The sequence below is a fragment of the Heterobasidion irregulare genome (assembly GCF_000320585.1).
Source record: "Heterobasidion irregulare TC 32-1 unplaced genomic scaffold scaffold_01, whole genome shotgun sequence".
In the NCBI taxonomy this organism is placed as follows: domain Eukaryota; kingdom Fungi; phylum Basidiomycota; class Agaricomycetes; order Russulales; family Bondarzewiaceae; genus Heterobasidion; species Heterobasidion irregulare.
In genome coordinates this window covers 3,317,830-3,336,497 of record NW_009258197.1, presented here as the reverse complement: position 1 = coordinate 3,336,497, position 18,668 = coordinate 3,317,830, and the positions used below count along the sequence as shown (strand labels likewise).

At 59.3% G+C, this 18,668-nt stretch overlaps 5 protein-coding genes across 5 annotated transcripts; 2 read left to right on the top strand and 3 right to left on the bottom strand.

Moving 5' to 3' along the window:
* Nucleotides 1–246: 246 nt before the first annotated feature.
* On the top strand, nucleotides 247–734 carry HETIRDRAFT_448189 (uncharacterized protein; the record flags this gene model as incomplete). Its single annotated transcript, XM_009543315.1, has 2 exons — nucleotides 247–377; nucleotides 431–734. The coding sequence occupies 2 exons, from the start codon at nucleotides 247–249 to the stop codon at nucleotides 732–734; spliced, it is 435 nt and encodes a 144-aa protein (XP_009541610.1).
* Nucleotides 735–1,023: 289 nt separating this feature from the next.
* HETIRDRAFT_448188 (uncharacterized protein) lies at nucleotides 1,024–4,830 on the top strand (the record flags this gene model as incomplete). The annotated part of the gene is made up of 7 exons (XM_009543314.1): nucleotides 1,024–1,143; nucleotides 1,418–1,552; nucleotides 1,610–2,122; nucleotides 2,784–2,879; nucleotides 2,910–3,849; nucleotides 3,928–4,742; nucleotides 4,795–4,830. 7 exons carry the CDS (start codon nucleotides 1,024–1,026, stop codon nucleotides 4,828–4,830), a joined length of 2,655 nt encoding a protein of 884 aa, XP_009541609.1.
* A 34-nt stretch (nucleotides 4,831–4,864) lies between these two features.
* Nucleotides 4,865–5,729, bottom strand: HETIRDRAFT_306379 (uncharacterized protein; the record flags this gene model as incomplete). Its single annotated transcript, XM_009543313.1, has 3 exons — nucleotides 4,865–5,131; nucleotides 5,218–5,595; nucleotides 5,658–5,729. The coding sequence occupies 3 exons, from the start codon at nucleotides 5,727–5,729 to the stop codon at nucleotides 4,865–4,867; spliced, it is 717 nt and encodes a 238-aa protein (XP_009541608.1).
* Nucleotides 5,730–7,626: 1,897 nt separating this feature from the next.
* HETIRDRAFT_59902 (oligopeptide transporter) lies at nucleotides 7,627–12,553 on the bottom strand. The gene is made up of 26 exons (XM_009542129.1): nucleotides 12,320–12,553; nucleotides 12,128–12,202; nucleotides 11,883–12,058; nucleotides 11,638–11,799; nucleotides 11,433–11,577; nucleotides 11,225–11,359; nucleotides 11,077–11,151; nucleotides 10,723–10,825; nucleotides 10,642–10,655; nucleotides 10,534–10,578; nucleotides 10,453–10,475; nucleotides 10,365–10,396; nucleotides 10,189–10,308; nucleotides 9,944–10,104; nucleotides 9,850–9,883; nucleotides 9,553–9,766; nucleotides 9,375–9,461; nucleotides 9,267–9,316; nucleotides 9,141–9,188; nucleotides 9,030–9,079; nucleotides 8,927–8,972; nucleotides 8,685–8,798; nucleotides 8,440–8,576; nucleotides 8,292–8,352; nucleotides 8,086–8,220; nucleotides 7,627–8,015 (listed from the first exon to the last, which is right to left on the bottom strand). Exons 1-26 carry the CDS (start codon nucleotides 12,399–12,401, stop codon nucleotides 8,000–8,002), a joined length of 2,340 nt encoding a protein of 779 aa, XP_009540424.1. The 5' UTR covers nucleotides 12,402–12,553; the 3' UTR covers nucleotides 7,627–7,999.
* Nucleotides 12,554–16,340: 3,787 nt separating this feature from the next.
* On the bottom strand, nucleotides 16,341–17,580 carry zfp2 (putative transcription regulator; the record flags this gene model as incomplete). The annotated part of the gene is made up of 3 exons (XM_009543312.1): nucleotides 16,341–16,957; nucleotides 17,021–17,048; nucleotides 17,116–17,580. 3 exons carry the CDS (start codon nucleotides 17,578–17,580, stop codon nucleotides 16,341–16,343), a joined length of 1,110 nt encoding a protein of 369 aa, XP_009541607.1.
* Between the last annotated feature and the right edge of the window lie 1,088 nt (nucleotides 17,581–18,668).

The following is an 18,668-nucleotide window of genomic DNA, read 5'->3' as shown; positions in this document are numbered from 1 at the left end:
GGAGGAGACCCGGCGGCGAGGACGGGCTATAAGTACGCGGCGGGGGTCTGCGCCGGAGATCGCGCCCCCGGATCTGCACCGAGCCTCCGTCGCCCCATTCGGCCCCGATCCTCCTCGCAGTCCCGACCTTCCTGTCCGACCTGCCACTTCCACTGTCACTCTCCTTGCCGCTTCTGGCCTCGCTCCTTCCCTGCCCCCTTCTCTCTTCCCCTGCTTCCCAGTACCCCCAACCCCCAGTATCCCTACATGACTGCGCGACATACATATTGGTACGCGTTCCCCCCACACGAATGGGCCGAACAGATGTGGCGCTGGGACATGGAGCGCGGTAGTAGCAGCAGCCTAGCACCTGCGACTCCGAGCATCCGCAATCAATCGTCATCAATCCGCGCAGAGTCGCCTCTCTGTCTCACGTCACCCTAAGTACCAGTCCCGCAACAGACACAGACAGACATCTCGACGATCTGCGCACCCCCGTCTTCTGCTTCTGCTTCTGCTTCCCCATCCCCTCCTCAGCTAAATTCAAAGGAAAAACAAAGTGCATATCATCTGCGTACTACTACCGCCGGCCTAATGCGCAATTAGACCATACTCGTCTATCGCACTTCCTCGCTATGCGCCTCTCTCTGCTGTCCTCTCAGGCTCTCTCGCAGGGCGCGTGCGCGCACGTACGCACACCCGAGGACAGGCGTAGTCGTGCATTTGACGACCCTGGCGTGACGACATCTGTCTAGAGCAGCTGCCGTCCTAGCTTTCCCGATATCGACCAACGTACCCTCCATCCGACTTCCCATCTCCTCATCAACGCATATACGACGTGCGTGCATACCGTGCAACCATATCTACCAGGGCGCAGCACGAATACACATGCTACAAGCGCCCATCACCAACACACCTTCTAAAAGGACCCAACATGATAGTACCCCCACCCCATCTCCCCCCACCCGCACTCCCAACACCCCAAAAAACGCCTCGACGCTTGACGCCTGAAGGCCAAACACACAAAACGCCAGCCAAGACGCAATGAAGATCAGGGCCCCTCCCCGGGACCTCCGAATCCCCTACCCTACCAGACGCTACCTCCCTTCATCGATGATCGCCGAACGCACCCCCTCCGGCTCAATTCACGATCCCCGCCTCGACGTCGACGCGCCCGCACTCAGCGCGATCGACGGCGAGCACCGAGCAGCGGCGGAAGCAAAAAAAAAAAAAAACTGAGACTCCATGGCGGGCCACTATTACGTAACGCTTTCCCGACCTCCCCGACCGACCTGTCTATCGAGATCCGAGATCCGCGACCCGCCGAGACCGAGAATCGACGCCGGATCGAGATCGCGGGTGGCTTCTGACGCGCCTTCGTGCTCGCAATCCAACGCGTGCGCGCGCGCGCGCTAACTCTCTCGCATCTCGAGCTCAGCTGCTCGGTCAGAGGTGCACGGTCGTCTACTCGTTCTCGCCGCGTCGCTGTGCGTCAGCGGACGATGCCGACCCCGCCCGTGCCCCCGTGTACGCGCCGGGTGCGAAGGAACCTCTGAACGCGGCGCGCGCATGGGTCGAATGCTCCCCGGGCAGGCTTTGAACAAATGCACATCTCAATCGAAGCCCCCAGACTCCAGAGCCCAAAAGACCCGTTGCCCGTCGCCCGTCGCCCGTCGCCCACCTGACGAAGACTCGGAGCCTCGGACTCGGACTCGGACTCGGACTCGGACGAAGATCGAGGTCGCGCGCCGCCCACCTGCCCACCCGCCCACCCGCTCCTGCCTGCCTCTCCTCTCTCTACGCGATGCTCTCCTCGACGTCGTTGACCGCCGAGCACCCTCTCCACGACTCGAGCGTGCAGCCCGCGAACCACCAGGACCTCGCCATCTCGGCAGCCAGCCTACCCGCAAACCAGCCAACCAGCCTGCCAGTCAATCAGCCAGCCAGCCAGCCAACCGCACGCCAATCACTCGCCCACCACGACTCGACCCGACCCGACACGACACGACACGACGCGACGCGACGCGACATGAACATCAACACGGTACGATATGATACGATGCGCGCGCGCGCAGATCAGATCGAAGATCGCACGACCCGCGCTTTCTCTCGTCGACCTATTGATGTCAGCCACTCGATCCAAGTAAGTTACCTCGACGCGGGAGTAAACCGAGGACGTAATTAACTTGTAATTAACGAACACCGGAACCCAATCGAGATCTCCGATCTGCGAGATCCAAGATCCGATACTCACGCGTATCGCTCCCGTATTACACTCATTCACTACCTACTCACGATTGAATTTACCGTACGCGCGACGATTGATTGAATGCACGACGGTCAGCACACGCTCAAAGACGCAGCGCGGCGATCTGCACGAAACGCGATACGACGATGATCTGAAATTCGAGACGAGGGCGCGACGCCGTACACACAACCGAGTGCCGGTGGCTAGAGAGACGCTAAAGCTAAATCGCATCGGGAGGAGTGACAGAGACGTAACCGGTACTGGTAAAGATGGAGGTACACACAGACAAGTACACGACGAATGACAGGCTCTAATAAACTAAAATGCTCGTGGCTCTACAGTACTAGTACAGTATGGGGTCCGCGTCCGTAATAAAATACCGACTAACTAAAATAATACAGCCGTCGACGAACGGAGGATGATAGGGGGTAGCCAAGAACAGAGGGAACACATTGCAACACCACGCCGAGGAGAGTCCGAAGAAGAGGTGTCCGAAAATATGAGAGAGAGAACCAAAACCCGCGGGAGACCTGCTCGCCACAGCGACCACTACCAGCCCCCGTCGCCGCTGCTCGCGCTCCCGCTGCTGCCCACGCTACTGTCCCCCACCCACCCCGCCGTCGTCCTCGCCACCTCCCGCTTCCCAGCCCCCGTCCCCGCCCGCCTCCAAAAGCTCCCATAGCACCCGGGCACACCCTCGTCCCCCTCCACCCACCACCGCCCCGCCGCCCTCTTCTCGTCCCTCCCCGCCCCGGGCTTACGCACCGTGTACCCGATACCCCTTCCCGCCGTCCACACCCCCGCACCGAGTCCCAGCCCCGGGCTGCCCTCCCCTGCGCCTGCGCCTCCATCTGCACCTCCGCCTGCGCCGCCGTCGAACCCGACCGCGCACGGCCCCCCGACGCTGCCGATCTCCTTCAGCCGCCGCGTCAGCTTCCCCACTGCCCCGCTGCCCATCCGTGCCTTCGCCTTCGCCGACCGCATCTGCAGCTCCAGCTCCAGCGACACCGTGCTCCACCGGAACGTCGCGTCCGCGCGCTTCCCTGCGCCCTCCACCACCGCCATCCGCCTCGCGTTCGTGTTCTCCCGCCCGAGCCCCTCCACCCTGCTCATCGTCGCGGGCGCAGCCGCAGCCCTAGCGCCAGCGCCAACCCCAACCACACGCCCGTCCAGATCCAGTCCCCAGCCCGCTTCCTCCCGCGCCTCCACCACAGACGCGTACCCCGACTCCCCGCCCCACGACCACCCCCTACCCGCGCCCGCCCCCATGCTCACGCTCGACCCCGGCCGCCGCTTCTGCAGCTTCCGCCGCCTCCGGCGCGCCATCACCCCCGACCCCACCGAATCAGCGTGCCACAGCCCCGTCCGCGACCCGGCCGTCTCGCCGTCGCCGTTCTCGTCCCCGTCGGTCGACACCGCCGTATGCGCGGAGAACCCGCCGGGACCGAGGCCCATCCCGAGTCCCACGCACTGGCTGCTAGAAAATCTGTCCCGTGTCCTGTCCCCGCCGCGCGCGAGCAGCACCGGGATCGGGAGCGCCAGCGCGCCTTCCAGGCTCATCAGCTCGTCCGCCGCTTCGTCTTCATCCTCCTCCTCGTCCTCCTCACCGCCGCTCTCGCGACGTCGATGACGCTCTCGATCCCGACTCCGGCCCCCCTCCGACTCGTCCACCCACACCCCAAACTCATCCACCCCCGAAGCCTCCACCGCCTCTCCGCTCACCCCGCTCACCCCCTCTCCCTGCATCACCTCCCTCAACGCCGCGTCCGACAAGAACGACGGGCTCGCCCCAAACACGTCCTGCACCCGCCGCGTGCTGCGCCGCGCGGACGCGCTCGCCCTGATGACGCCGGGCAGCGCGCGCACGCTCCCGAGCTGCGGCATCGACGCCGACGCCGGCAACGACACCGACACCGACGCAGGCGGCGACGGGTTCCGCGGCCTCTCCATCTCCACCTCCATCTCCATCTCCATCTCCCGCCCGCGCGCCTGCTCGCCCTCCCTACCAGCGTCGTCCTGCACCTGCAGCCCTGCCATCATCCCCGCCCGGTCCAGAGACACCGACATCGGCCTCGACCCCGCCCTCCTCGCGCGCACCGCACGCCCCAGCACCGCCGGCGTATGCGTGTGCGAGCTCGAGCTCGAGCTCCCGCCCGAGCTCAGCCCCGCACTGACAACCCCGTCGCCGTCGCCGTCGCCGTGCGCGCTCGATCCCGTCCGCACGCTGAGGCCGGACGACGAGCCGCGGATGGACAGCTCAGACACCGGCTTCGGCTTCGGCTTGACGCGATACTTCGCTGGCTGGGCCAGGGGCGAAGGCGGGTGCCACGGCGACGCGAGGGTCGGCTGGGACGTCGGCGGCGGCGTGAACAACGCGGTCACGATCGACGCCGAGGTTGCAGTGGCGATGGTGGCCGATGTCGACGTCGACATCGACACCATCGCAGCCGGTTTCGTGCCCGTCGAGCTCATTCTGGACGAAGAAGCCCCCATGGGCGGCGCTGCACGGGCATCGGTTCCTTCATCGTCGGCACCCAGATCGAGGTTCCATTCTCTGCATAACACAGAACGGCTCAAATCGGAAGCCAGGCAAAGCCAGGTGAAACACGCACACATCGTCGAAAAACGCATGCCCCCTCACGCGTTCAAAATCTGCCCTCTTCGACGGGTTCCGCTCGAGGCACTGCACCGCACCGGCGCGTCAGAAACAACGACGTCACAGTGCCGGAATATCTCAAAGACAACGCGCACCTCCTCGACCAACCCCTTGACCGCTCCTTGCGCGATGTCCTCCGAACCACCACCCATCGCATCATCGGGCACCGGCCCCTTCAAAATCCGCGCGCGCATCGTTGCCGACGAGATCCTCCCCGCCCCGCGCTCACTCCTGCCAACGAAGGGATGCTAACACGTGCGTCATCAATACCAGCACTCCAAAAGCCAGACACGGAGAAAAGAAGGAACACAAAAAGTAAGTAAAGAAGATTCACCTGACCCCACGCCATCCAGCCAACCACGACACCATAGGCCCACCAGTCGACTTCGAGCCCGTGCGCCCACCCAAGCAGCACCTCCGGCGCCTCCTCCCACTCCCGCTCGCCCTCGTCTCGCGAGGGCGCCTCCCGCTCCACGGCGTCCAGTCCCAGCCCGAGGAGCGCCACGTCCCCCGCGGGCAATACCACGCTATCCCGACGCCCGCCGCGCGGCACAGCGCCCGTCGTGGACCCAGGGTCGACGCAGCACCTTCCCCGCACCGCGCGGTCCAAGCCCGCGATGCGTACGTGTCCGTCGGGAAGCACGAGCACGTGTGCGGGGCACAGCGCGTGATGAACGATGTCGAGCGCGTGCAGGGCTGCGAGGCCAGACGCCTGTGTGCGGTAGTTACGAAAGTCAGTCGGTGCCAGTGATGTAGATAGAGTGTAACACGCACGATCTCCCGCGTCCAGAGGCGCAGAATCGCCATACCCCCACCCCCTGCAGTCACAGGCCCGTGCGCCGCCATATGCGCTCGCAGCGTGGTGTACTCGTCCCTCAACCCGAGGCCCCCGTCCCCCTGCTCGCAACGAAGCGCGAACACGACGTGGAGGAAGGGCCTGCGGCGTGCGGGGAGAGATGCAAGGAAGTGTAGGACCTCGCTGTCTGCGAGGCGCGCCCGGCTCTGTGTCTGTGAACGAACTGTGGACGCCGCTTGGGATGGTCCCTCGACCCGACCGAGTCTCTTTTCAGCATTCGGTGAGTGAACTAGGGAGGCGGTGCGGACGGCACGGAAGGAGGTGAGCGATGCGGGGCGCAAGTCCAGATCGGAACGACTGCGCGCATGCAGGTCGGGGTGTTTCGGCGTGATCACCATGACCTCCTACATGCGCAAGGGCCGTGAACACATGAATTCCCAAATCTTGACAGAACGAAAAAGACCCACGTCGACGTCGTCGTCCTCCCACTCTGAATCGACGTCCCTGATATCGCTCACCTGCTGCACGTGCGTACGCACCAACGAAACAGACGTGAAGCGTCAGCGAACCCGCAGATAGGGGCCAGACAAAAGCGGGGGGTAACGCACGTCGATGTAGAAGCTGATGTCGCGCACGATCTCCGCCGCGGCGCCGCGGATGTCGGGGCTGGAGCGCACGGTCATAGGCGGGCTCGCGAGCGCGAGCAGCGCCTCCGCGTGTTCCTGTGCGCGGGCGAACCGCGCGGCGTCTTCGTCGCGCCTATATTCGTCGCCGCGCTCGCGGTCGTGCGCAGGCAGATGATAGATCGAGGGCTCGCGCTCGAGGTCGTGCGCCCGCCCCGCCTCCCCGTCCGGCTCGGCGTTGAGCTCGAGGAACGTAGAGAACGACTCCTGCGCGCGCCCGAAACGGACCAGTCAGTCAGCGCAGCGCACAAGTCCCAAGTCAGCGAGCCCGGAGGAGGGGGCGGGGGACGCACGGAGAAGGGCACGGTATCGAACGTGTCGGGGTCCAGGAGCGGGGTCGCGAGGTCGTACGGGGACGGGTGCGGGTATGGGTACGTGTGGCGCTTCGTCTTGGGGCCCCAAGACGCGCTGGGGTGCGGCGACTCGGGCGGGGAGAGCAGCGCGTGGGCGGGCGGGGCGAGCGAGTGCCGGTGCGCGTGCGCGTGGGCGGGTGGGCGGGGATCCTGATGCGACGCCGCATCGGAATGTGCGAGCGGGCCAGGCGCGCGGAGAGGGATGCGTGAGCGGCGCGCGGGCGCGGGCGCAAGTGGCATAGCTCGGGCGAGTTCAAGCCGTGTACACTGCGTAATATTCGCGGCGAGATCAGAGTCGCGCACCGCGGCGTGAACAAACAAAAAACAGGGAAAGAAAGAAAGAAAGAAAGAGCGGGCGAAAGAGAGAGGCGGGCAGAGAGAGAGGCAGAGACCGTCGAACCTTCAGCACGCGACCGTCGACGACGGTGACACTGGGGCCGCGGCTGGGCAGGAAGAGCACGCCCGATCCGTGGCGAGCCGCCGCCCACTGCCCAGCGTCCCAGCGTCCCAGCGTCCCAGCTCGACCCAGCCGCAGCGGCAGCCGTCCCCGAGACCCCCGCCCGCGTCCAGATCGAGCACGGTCGCGCGCAGGAGGATCGAGCAGGGCCCGCAAGTGTCGTCGAAGCGTCGTGCCAGTGTCGCGCCCCTCCACGAAGCTCGCAAACTCTGCCCGCCCGTCGCCCGCTCGACGTCCGTCGGTCCACGCACAGAACAGGCTCCATTCGGTCACCGATCCAATCCGCCATTGCTCTCAATTTGGCAGCCGCAGAGGAGGCATGCGCGACGCCCGTGCGACGTACGTTGTCAATGTCACGATCAAACTTGGAGTTCCGCGATACCTTCGGTCCGCGCGGCCCGCGTCCACACTTGACTTGGTACTACGAAATAACCTCCGAGTCCCGTCACTCCGAGACAACGCAGCAAGTCTATGATTCCATCTCCTCCTGGGCCAAAGTACACCTTGGTGAGTCGCAATGAAAAAAAAAACGTGAGCAATAGCAGATCCCATAATATACATTAGTACAAGATATCCCGGAGCATCGTCAACCGCCTGCTAGAGCCCACCTTCGCTACCCAGCCTAGCATGTGGAAACAAAAACAAAAACAAACATCAACTCACAGAAAGAGAAAAGATGTAACAGAGGCCCGAGATGGTATGACTAGATCGACCCGCTACATCCTACAACAACACCAACGACAACAACAACGCCCACGACGACGACAACAACAACAAGATCCCACGTCCGTTCACATTCACACCCACACACACCCATAGATCGTCCGTCACCACGTCTCCGGCCTGTAGGCAAAGCAAGTCGCGCACGCCGCCATCAGCAAACCTCACGCTCAAGCAAGGTACCACCACTCACCCAAACGGCTTCCCCCCGACCGGGATCGTGATCAGCGGCAGCGCCAGCTGGTCCGCCGTATCCATGTACACCGTGTTCCCCCACCAGCTCTCGATCGTGTCTCGCCCGATCGAGCCCGACCGCGGATACTGCAGGCTGCGTCCCCGCCGCGCGCATCAGATCAGATCGATCCCCAACTTGTGAGACGCTAACACGCAGGCACGCACCAGAAAAACACCAGCAGCGTCCCAATCGCCGTCCCGCAATCGAGCGCCGCGGACAACACATCTACGCGCGCGTTCAGGCAGGACCATCAAGTCAGCGCAGGGTCAAGCACCCGTCAGGGACGCGGTCGGACGGCGCGGGCGGACTCACAGTTGTATTTTGCCCACCAGCTAAAATGGCGCTTCCGCACGAGGTAGTTGAAGATGAACCCCGCGACCGCCCACGGGATGTAGTTCACCGCCGTTGCGGGCGGGATGAAGCTCGTGCCCGACAGGATCACCGGTACGCTGATGGAGGATACCAGGAGCGGCAAGTCAAGGTGAAACACGGCGAGACGGGAGAGAGATCAGCGAACGCTCGAGGGAACGGTGTACACGAACCGGGGCGCGACTCACTTGACGTAGCGGAAGAAGCTGCTCGGCCAGCGCTTGTTGATGAGCCATGCCAGCATGGGCGCAACAGCGCCGACGAGGAAAAACCACGTGAGCCCTATCGTACACGCCGTCCAGCTCGTCTCAGCCCCATGCGACAAACGTCAAAATTTATGTTTGAGCGAAGCGACTGACCGCTGGAAAGCATAGAATTTCCGATCAGATCCCGCTGACACCATCGGATCAGGAAGGAAGGCGTCACTCACTGATAAATCTGCCCCGACGAGAACTGTCTCTCTGGTCCAACGGCGCCTACGCGCAGACACCCATCGTCAACGATGTGATAAGCGAACGAGCAGACAGACGCACCCCAAACTATACTCGCGACAAAGAACGTCTCCGTGTTCGCACACACGAACCTGTCGCATCCAACCGTCAATAACCCCGGATCTGACCATGACGCGAGACAGCTCCACTCACATGTCCTTCTGGTCCGGCGTGCAAATCCCATCGATATGTCCTAGCATCCTACGCACGCGGGGACGCACCATGAGCATAACGTCAACACGGAGCCCTGGACGGAGAGAGAGAGAAAGTCAGACAAACCAATGTTGCACGCCGAGCTGTACCGTGCCGGCAACAGCTGTGGCAATGATCTAGCGGACGATTGAACATGAGCAATCACTAGGGGAGAGGCACGAGGTATCTGCTCACTTGACACCAGAACATCGTTCGTGGAGGAACCTTCATGTAATGCCCCAGCTTCACATCAGAGGTATACTGCAGCGCCTGCACCATCATCTACACAAACCTTATCAGATCAGCACTCAAATCCACCACGACCTCTTCCCCAAACCAAATCTGTGCGCAGCGGGAGAAAGCGAACACTCACGATATACCCGTACGTCTTGAACAGCATCATGGCCAACGGCTTGCCGGGGAGCGCATAGCCGACAATGAGCTCCGTGATGACGTTCAGCCCGATCTGCTGGTTCGTGATCGCCTGGATCATGCCCAGCGGGATGATGTAGAACGCCGCGATGAGCAGCGCGAGGAAGAGCGCCCAGATCGGCATCTGCGTGGGCCAAACCTCGACCACGACCGCGCTCATGATGAACATGACCACTGGGGGACGCGCGAGAAGCGGCGTAAGCGTCAGGCGGGAGAGACCGGGGGCCAAGGAAGACACGCACCGAAAATGCACATGTACCACCACTCAGGGACTGTTCGCGATTGCAGTCAGCGTGCAGACTCGGTATCACTTCCCAGGCGAATACACGTACCGGCTTTGTACCGTGCCATGAGCCTCGCGTGGACATCCGGCTGCTCATGCAGTGACCTCCGTGCCTGCGTCCATATCTGCTTCCGGAAGTACAATACCGAATGCACGAGCGTCGCCGTGATACTGGCGAAGCTCATGCCGTACGCGATAGCAAACGTCATCCTATAAACGGGCGCGACCGCAAGCCCCGTCGGTAAGATCGGTCACGAAATGGAATCACCAGAGCGAGCAGCACAAAGGACGCACGAGAGGAAGAGCGGGCTGTAGCTTTTGTATCCTTCGACGTCAAGGGTTCCGTCCGGCATGAGGATGCGCGAGACGTTGTATTCGCGTCCCGTATTGTCGAACGACAGTCGGGACATCATCCTGACCGTGACGCATCAGCTCTCCCCATCGGACCGATGAAAAGCGGTATCACTCACGGCATATACGTCGCATACCACACGTTCAAGTACTGCGTAATGTCTCAGAAATGGATCAAGGGTCTATATGGAGTAACACAAAACGCACGTAGAGCACCGGAGTGATGATCCCTGCAAAGATCCAGGGTAGTGGGTAATCTGTAACGCTCCATAATTTCGGCTTACTCACAGAAGAAAAAAACGAATCCGATCAGGACATTCGCTTCGGCCCACCCTGCACGCGTGGTATGTCAGCCTTCACGCACGACACCGTCGGTCAGATCGGCCAGGGACATACAAGGCGTGGCCAGCCTAGTGCCGACGGACCATCTGTCAGCGTCATGACACGCAAGGGATCTAACAACGGGAGCAGACTTACGGACTGCTTATGTAGGCAATATTGTTCCAGTCGAACGTGAGGATGGACATGCCTATCATGTTGACAGAGTTATACCCACCATAGCAAAACAGCGGAATGATCACTAACCGAGTCCAGAGCTGTAGCCGAACAGCTGGTTGATTTTCTGTAAACACGCGGAACGTGCGCTTTAGTGGAGTCTACACAAGCTAAAGGGTCATGCTGACGACTGAAATAGAGCGATGAACACACAATGAGGTGATGCTTGTCTATGAGTATCGACGGAAAAGGGAGACATACTGTTATTAGGTCTGATCCATGTCACCTACATACCCCGATCCGATGTAGAATACAAGTTTTGTTCAGCACGCCGACTCGGGTCATCAAGCATGCTACCACTCACCCAGGAGAACGTAGATAACGCCGTAAATAGATAACCAGGGAATATATCTGTACATGTGGCCCAGAGTCACGTCTCGCGTCAGGGACATCGGTGGCGCCGGCACCCAACTAGGTCACTCACACCAAATCATGGCCGCACAAAAGCCGTAAAGGAAAAAGCGCTCGCGGCTCATGCCGTAGTGCTTGCCATATGCTGCGTATTGCTGCGAATGGAGGGTGTTGAAAAGGGCACACGAGACCAGATTCGATGGCCATACTGATTTGGGCAAGGGGATCGTGCACAGCGTGATTATCAGGAGCCAACTTGCAAGACAAGTCCAGCAACTTACTCATCGATGGTGGGGAAACCAGGAACCGCTTGACGATGCCGCCGAGGGAGAATCCGATCAGCTGGGTAGATATGACGAGCATCCATTGGTAAAGAAAAGACCAGTTCTGCCCATAGTAGACGCGCTGCACAGCCAACACGTCGGTCTGAATGAGCGCCACTATCAGTAAGAAACCTAAGGACAATGGGTTCGATTCAGCACGTACGGCGTAGGCACTCGTCGACCCGACCGTGGCCATGATAGTAATCACGACATGTTCTTTGAGAGTGAACGGGCCAGGATTGAGGGAGACGCCGAAGATTTTGACGGATGGAAACAACCGAGCCCAGGCTTTGCCCAGAGGAAACGACAGCAGTTGTGCAACCAACTGAAAAGACGTGTCCGTTAAGATCCCCAAAAGCAACGGGCACCTGGCGACAGAAGCAAGAGAATTCTGTATCAAAGACTCACCGAGCCGATCGTTATGCTCGGATATCGGAAGTTCATGAATTGGTTGAGTCCTGGGATGAGAATTGACCACAGAAGCCCGATGGTCCAGGCGCGGATGGTGTTGACGGGCATGCTCATGTCGTCAGTATTTGAGACGGCGGCGCGCACTTCGGGATAAGGCGACTCGTCCTCCCATTCTGTATGTCGCGACGCATCCGAACATGAGGCTGACCCGGAGCGCTGATGATGTGTAGAAGAACACCCACCTAGGCTGTCCTCCGAAGCAAAGTCGATGTTCGGGTCGTCAAACTCCGACTCTTTCTCGACCACGTCCTCCACCTTCATCGCACGTCAATGATCACCGCCAACACTCGCAAAAACGGCGTGCTCACCACTACTCGATAAGGTGGGTGTCGATTGAGAGACGTCGCAGCTTCATAGAAAGATAAAAGGCTCACCGTCCTCCGCGCCCTCTGTCCCCTTCCATTTGGACTGAAAATTAGCGTCTCCTTCCTCGATCTCTCCCGGCTGCTGCTCCATGCTGAGCAGCTCTACAGAATTTTCAGCAATCGTCGGAGGTCGTGTGAAGTGGAGTCGTGGGGATTGTGCATGCAATGGCTCGTCGTCCGCAATCGGTGGGGTCGTGGTGGGTATCGCTGTGGTTGTGTGCGACGACGGGAGGTACGGAGGGGAGGACGACGGGGGAGTGCGATAGGCGGATCCGGGAAGCGACGATATAAGAGAGCAGTCGGGGCGGGGATCACACCTAAGCGCGCACATTTCATCAGGCACTCGTCAGGGGCACTTGTCCATAAAAATGGCTCTCTCTCCCTCGCCCCGTCGTAGCCCGTCGTCCGCTCCCCGTCTCCATCAACCCCGTCGGACGAATGCTGTCCGTCGACGTCGTCTAGCAGCATCGCCTGGCAGTCAGCATCGGGATCGCGATGGGAGCTGCAGCGCGACAATTTGATGCGAGTCTCCAAATCCATTCCACGCTGCTTTCCGGTTTGCCAAGGAAATCGCCTCATGCGGCCCTATATCATCCGAAAAGTCGCGCAACAGCGAGCTACTAGCCTGATACGTCTCTGCTCCCGAAGCCCAACTCTCACAAACTCCCGAATCCTCACAGCAGAGGACGTTTCTCTCAGACATGATTGAGATTGCATATTTTAAAAGACGGTGATGGTGAGTACATGATTTCCTGATTGGGTGCTTTCGCTGCAACCCGCCAACCGCTCGGCCAGTTGGCGCGCACAGCATCTTCCACAGAGTGGACAGCGAGGCGCTCTGTGCCCGCGACTTCCATATGCGATTCGCCTCGGTGTGCAGATGTGGATGTAGAATAATACAGTGGGTGCTTGCATATGCAAACTTTGCGGACCCGCGTGTTCACCGTAATCATTCGACGGACTTTGCAAGCAAAGCCCCAGAATGCTGACGCGCCTTCAGGCCGCGACGACTGACGGACAAGATGCTAGGGCAGATGCAATCAACAAATCCATCGCTCGAGATCTGCACATGTGGATTCTGAAGAGTAGACGCTGCCTCCGACGATAATCGGCCCAAAAAGAAAATGGTCAGCCGGCCCCAGATGAGCGCCTTGTCTACAGGTCCTTTGCCCAGCGCAGACCCGCTCTCGAAGACGAGCAGACTCTCGGCTGAACGGTCCCTTTTCCTTCATTCCCCGCCAGATGTCCTCCAGAGCCTCGACAGCCATAGTATTCCCCTCAGACGTCTCAAACGTCGCACGAGCAGCTTCTGAGGATCCACACCACAAAAGTTTAAATTTTACCAAATGAGCAGTCTTCTCATCAAAAGCATGGACTGTGCTCACACAATAGCCCCACGACAGCACCTCTGCACATACTCCGGTCTGAGAATACGGCGACATCATCTCTCTCCGCGTCAGCCTCTATCAACTAACAACCCGTCGCGGCCCATTGGCCATAGCTGGACGTGGTCTAGCAGACCTCACCGAGCGCCTTCATTATGCGTCAGTACCCGCAGCAGATAGAGGCGCGACTAGGTGCAGAGATAACCCGTCCCAAACGAGTCCTTACAGACCGCCATCCTCACCAAGAAGATCCCCGGCAATGTGGCCGTCTCATGAAAAGGATTTTGCAAAAACCGTCATACAATTTCGAGTCGGCCTCGAGTCAAGATCTGATTGACTCCTAAGAGCAGATATACATATCAAAGGTAAGAGAATGCTGGAGAATATGCGGCTCTCGCAACCCCTGCAGAAATGGGAGAAACTTCGTGATGTCGATGCACACTTCGGAAAGCTGTGCAACTGCGGACTTCGAGATGATGGACTGTGGACTCGTATTATCGAAGTCAGTGTCGCGCCTGTAACCCCGAATCTGACTGACCCCTCAAAAAAATCTCGTGAAAAAAAAACGGCACACAGTGCATAGCCCTGATTTTCTAATCACGCCGCTCCAAAAACGTCTTACGACGACCCGCACTTCCCCGCACGTGTCGACTTTCTTCGCGAGATAAAAATCAAACCTGCAGCTCGTATGCACGGTATGACCTGGTACGAGACGATTTGCTACGATGCTACATACTAAGCAGGTTACAGTTATCAATATATATTGTCTGTTATCATCGATATCTAGAAATCGCAATTTCACAAGCGATAAGATGTGCTCAGGTGCCTGCAGATATCTGCCCTGGTTTCACAGCGCCGCCGAGGTCGACAGGACCGCCCAGTCTCGACCGCTCCTGTCCAATAGCGCCTAACTCGTTCTGTCTCTGTCTGTCACCAGATAAAACAAAGCCAATCGGACCGATCAGGGGCACATATGAAGCTCCGATGTACGTTGATTGACCATGTACGCACGCATGCTCACAAACAGTTTCAGTCATCATTTACGCTCACAACTCAATTCAGAAACGCGACTGTCCCCCCGCCGCAGTTCGCAGCCTGAATTTCCTGTGTCTGCCGCCCGATCTGTACATGGTATGGCCTGTAAGCATGTCAAGACACAAAGGCGAGAACTGATGAGGCGCCTGTGCAAGTAATTAAACAACTGGCCCTGTCGAGTGCATCCAAACCTGGACCCTGGACATTACTCACGCTACCTAACACTACGGAGGCTCCCGGAGTTCTTCCCTCGGAAGCAGGAGCGTGCCAACTTAGCGTTGATAGATGGCTAGGGACTGGGCGGAGACTCGCAGCCATCGATGATGCTTCGTCCTCCCCGAGCGAGCCTGCGTGTAAGTAAGCGGCTGTCATTTCCCGAATTGAGGAGCTGAAACGCTGGCCGTGATCAGTTATGCACGCTAGTGATCGACCCCGAACCTTCTTCGGTGGCTTGAACGAGTGTCCCAGACGCATTCAATAGAATGTCATATATGCATGCAGTCCAGAGACCCACCTTGCTTCGAATACGAAGCAGACATCATTCCGCTCTTCGGCACTGGTATCATTATCGAAATCGGCTTGTGTCGGTCTCTTTTAACGACTCGCACACAATCATGTCACCATCGACCGACGAGAATGGCTCGTGGGCACGATTCGACCTGAGATTGGCGAGCTAAAAATCGACCGTTATCGGTCGAGTCGGAGCATCCCTCGTCCGCTTCTCCCTCGTGCTCTTATATTAACGCGCCCACACAAAGAATTTCTGGACGCACGGGAAGCACGCAAGCAGCGCATTGCGCCCGAGAAGCTCTTCAACTCCATCGACGTCACGTCGCCCGCACGACCGTGGATTCACCGACGTGGCCCCTCCAACAACATTGATAGCGCACGTCGAACCCGTCCACGTCCACGTCCAGAACTAGAGTCGAGATCGTGGCGATTCGTCCACCGCCGATCTGATAAAACCCTCGCCGACATCCGTTCATTGAAAGCATACGCCGCAATGGAATCAGACGGCGGCAGAATTCGAAGCGTCGACGCGCCTTCGACGCTCAATGAAGCATAGTTCACGATGCTGTGTGATGCCGTTCCTTGCCGATTGATACTAATATACCAAGGGCCGTGCTCTCGAAGCCCGGACGTCTCGAAACGACCCTCATTACGATTATGGACCTACAGTAGACAAGAACGTGCTTCGCAAGCCTAGGCGGGTATATATAGACGAACGACAGCCACCGAAAGCTAAAAAGGACAACAGATATACAACATATTATGCAGACGAAGCGATAACACATACTTAGACAAACGAAGTCAACGCAGAGCGTACTATCAGATCAGATCAAAGCGCAGAGTCAAACCCAGTAGTACAAAAACAGAATAAAGACGTAATCGCGTAGAGCAGCGCGATGGGGATCGGAGCGAACAGTATCGTGAATCAGGAAGGTATACAAGAAACGGGGTTTTCGTCAGTCGTCATATCAATTTCGTCGAGTGATCCGTCCAATCGCATCACGGTGGGCGCCGCCTATCGGCCTGGAGCACACACGAGAAGGCCTGCGGTCGTGGACAACCAGAGCGGTCGAATCGCGTTGAAGCCCACCGACACCGCATCAGAAGAGCACCAACCTTCCCACCGTCATACTCGTATTCATCACATCTTTCCCCAATAAGCCCGGGCCCGGTAGCCTCCCCTTCCAGCCCGACGGATGATAGGGATTCAATGGAGAATTCTGTTCGTACGAGTCACGCTCTTCCCACGCGTCTTGGTCGCGGAAGGGGAATACTGGTCCGAGCGGGACGGGGCACGCGACAGGGTACGGCGAGAGGTTGAAGCGCTTAAGACTGGGTGGGACCCATTGGACGGGCGAGGGCGCGCGGCGGCGGCGCTTGGTCGATCTGCCTGGCGAGCCGGACGACGACGGCGAGCCGACCGAGCCGACCGAGCCGCCGGCAGCCTCGATGGTGGAAGTGCGCACGCGTGTGCGGGAAGAGGGGGACTCGCGTTGCTGCGCGAGAGGGGACGCGACTGCAGCCGCCGGAGCAGGGGAGACGGAGGCATTTGGCGGGGACGCGGAAGCATCTGGCGGCGCGGATGCGGATGCCGGGGGGTTGGCATTCGCGTCGGGGCCTCGACCGCCGTTGATGAGTCTAAGGACGCATCTGCGGATGTGCCGATTCAGGTTGGAGGGGACGCCGAATCGCCGCCCACAAGTATCACAGGCGTAGGCTGGGGATCGCGCTCGCGTTCAGGGTCTGATGACTTAGATGACGCGGACTCGAGATGACGAACCTTTTTCGCCGGTGTGCACCAACATGTGCTGTGATTTGGAAGGTAAAGTCAGTTGTGAATCGGGTGTGGAGAGGGACTGGGACGGGGATCGGCACCTTTTTCAAAGTGCTTGGGCGATCGAAGCTCTTATGACACATCCAGCAAGCGTGTCGCTTATGTCGAACGCGCTGGGACGTTTGAGCCTCGCCTTCTCCTGGATTGTCGTCGAACGAGGCAGGAGGCAGGGGTGGGGGTGGGGGTGGGGGTGGAGCGGGAGGTGGTGGGAGGTGGTGTTGGGGCGGGATGGCCATTGTAGAAGGGAGAGCGGGGTTGGGATGGGGAGGAGGCAAAGGATTGTGGGGTGGATTATAATGGCTCGCGGTGGGAAGGGTTGCGAGTTGCGGCGACCAATACGATACAGAGGGGAGGCTGCCTTGTGAATACGACGCGTGATCGTAGCGCTCGATGGAGAGGGAGGATCCCTGTGCGAAGCGGGGCTCGTGGAGGAGGGGATCCTGTGGATAGCCCCTGTGCGTCGAGGGCGCGTGGTAAGAAGGGTGGAGGTAGTGGGAGTCGGCCATGGACACCACGGAGGCTTGCGATAATTAGGAAATAATGGGAGGCGGGCGGGCTCAGGGCTTATATATATTAACGCAGCGTTCAGCACAGATTGGCACAGATGACCCGTTGTGATCGATCCCACACCGGAGATCTCGCTGACTTGAATTCCTCTTCGAGGCAACGAATCGGCTACAATATCCCCTTTCCCAGGCTCGACTCTCCCTCCCTCTTCCATTGCGTCGTCGTCCTCGTCTCTGTATGGCCAAATGAGCAGCGATCCGGGCCCTCCCCACCCGCCGCCCCTTTGACTGCTCCTCCGGCTGCTCTCTCTCCAATACTACTACTAATCCTTTGCACAACACGTCCCTGCTCTGCGCTCAGCACCGCCTCGGGTCGATGGCACACCTCTACCCCTCGCCGCGTGCCCCGATTGGCTCCCAATTCTCGGCAGTCACAAGGCCAACACGCGCCCGGCTCCATGCACACGTTCCGATCCAATCACGTCACACATATTTATATGCCTCGCGCAGACTCAGCCAGACCCAGCGTTTTCTCCTTCCCGACATCGTCCGACATCCTGTCCTATCGCATACCTTGCCTTTAGCGCGCGAATGACGTGTCGCGGTAATAACACAACATCCCTTCAGACTCACTCAGTGCGAGTGATAGTCTGCTGCAGTTCAGAGTCCTCTGCGACTTATGCGGGCACATGAGACAGCCAGTCATCATCTGTCACTCAGCAGAGCATCCCGAAACGGTAAAAGAATGGCCCGTTCCACTGCCAGCGGCCGGCTGGACGTGCACAGCATGCGAGCCAGAATGATTCTTTCATTTACTCTCAGTCCCTTCATGCTTGTACCATCAGCTTGGTGGCGTTTACCCAATAGCGAGCGCCCATCAGCATGAGATTCGTTACTTCAGCCCATGTATCTCGCCTTCTTCGCCGCGAATGGCAGCCACCTCGGTGCAGCTGATCCCGCACCTTCGACACGCTCCAAGAAGACAGTGGGGAAGTGCGGTAAGAAGTGTCCCGCATCTCATCGCATCAAACGCCCGTGGCGGCTGGCCTTGATATCCTAGATGAGAAGATCTGGTGCCCAGACAAATT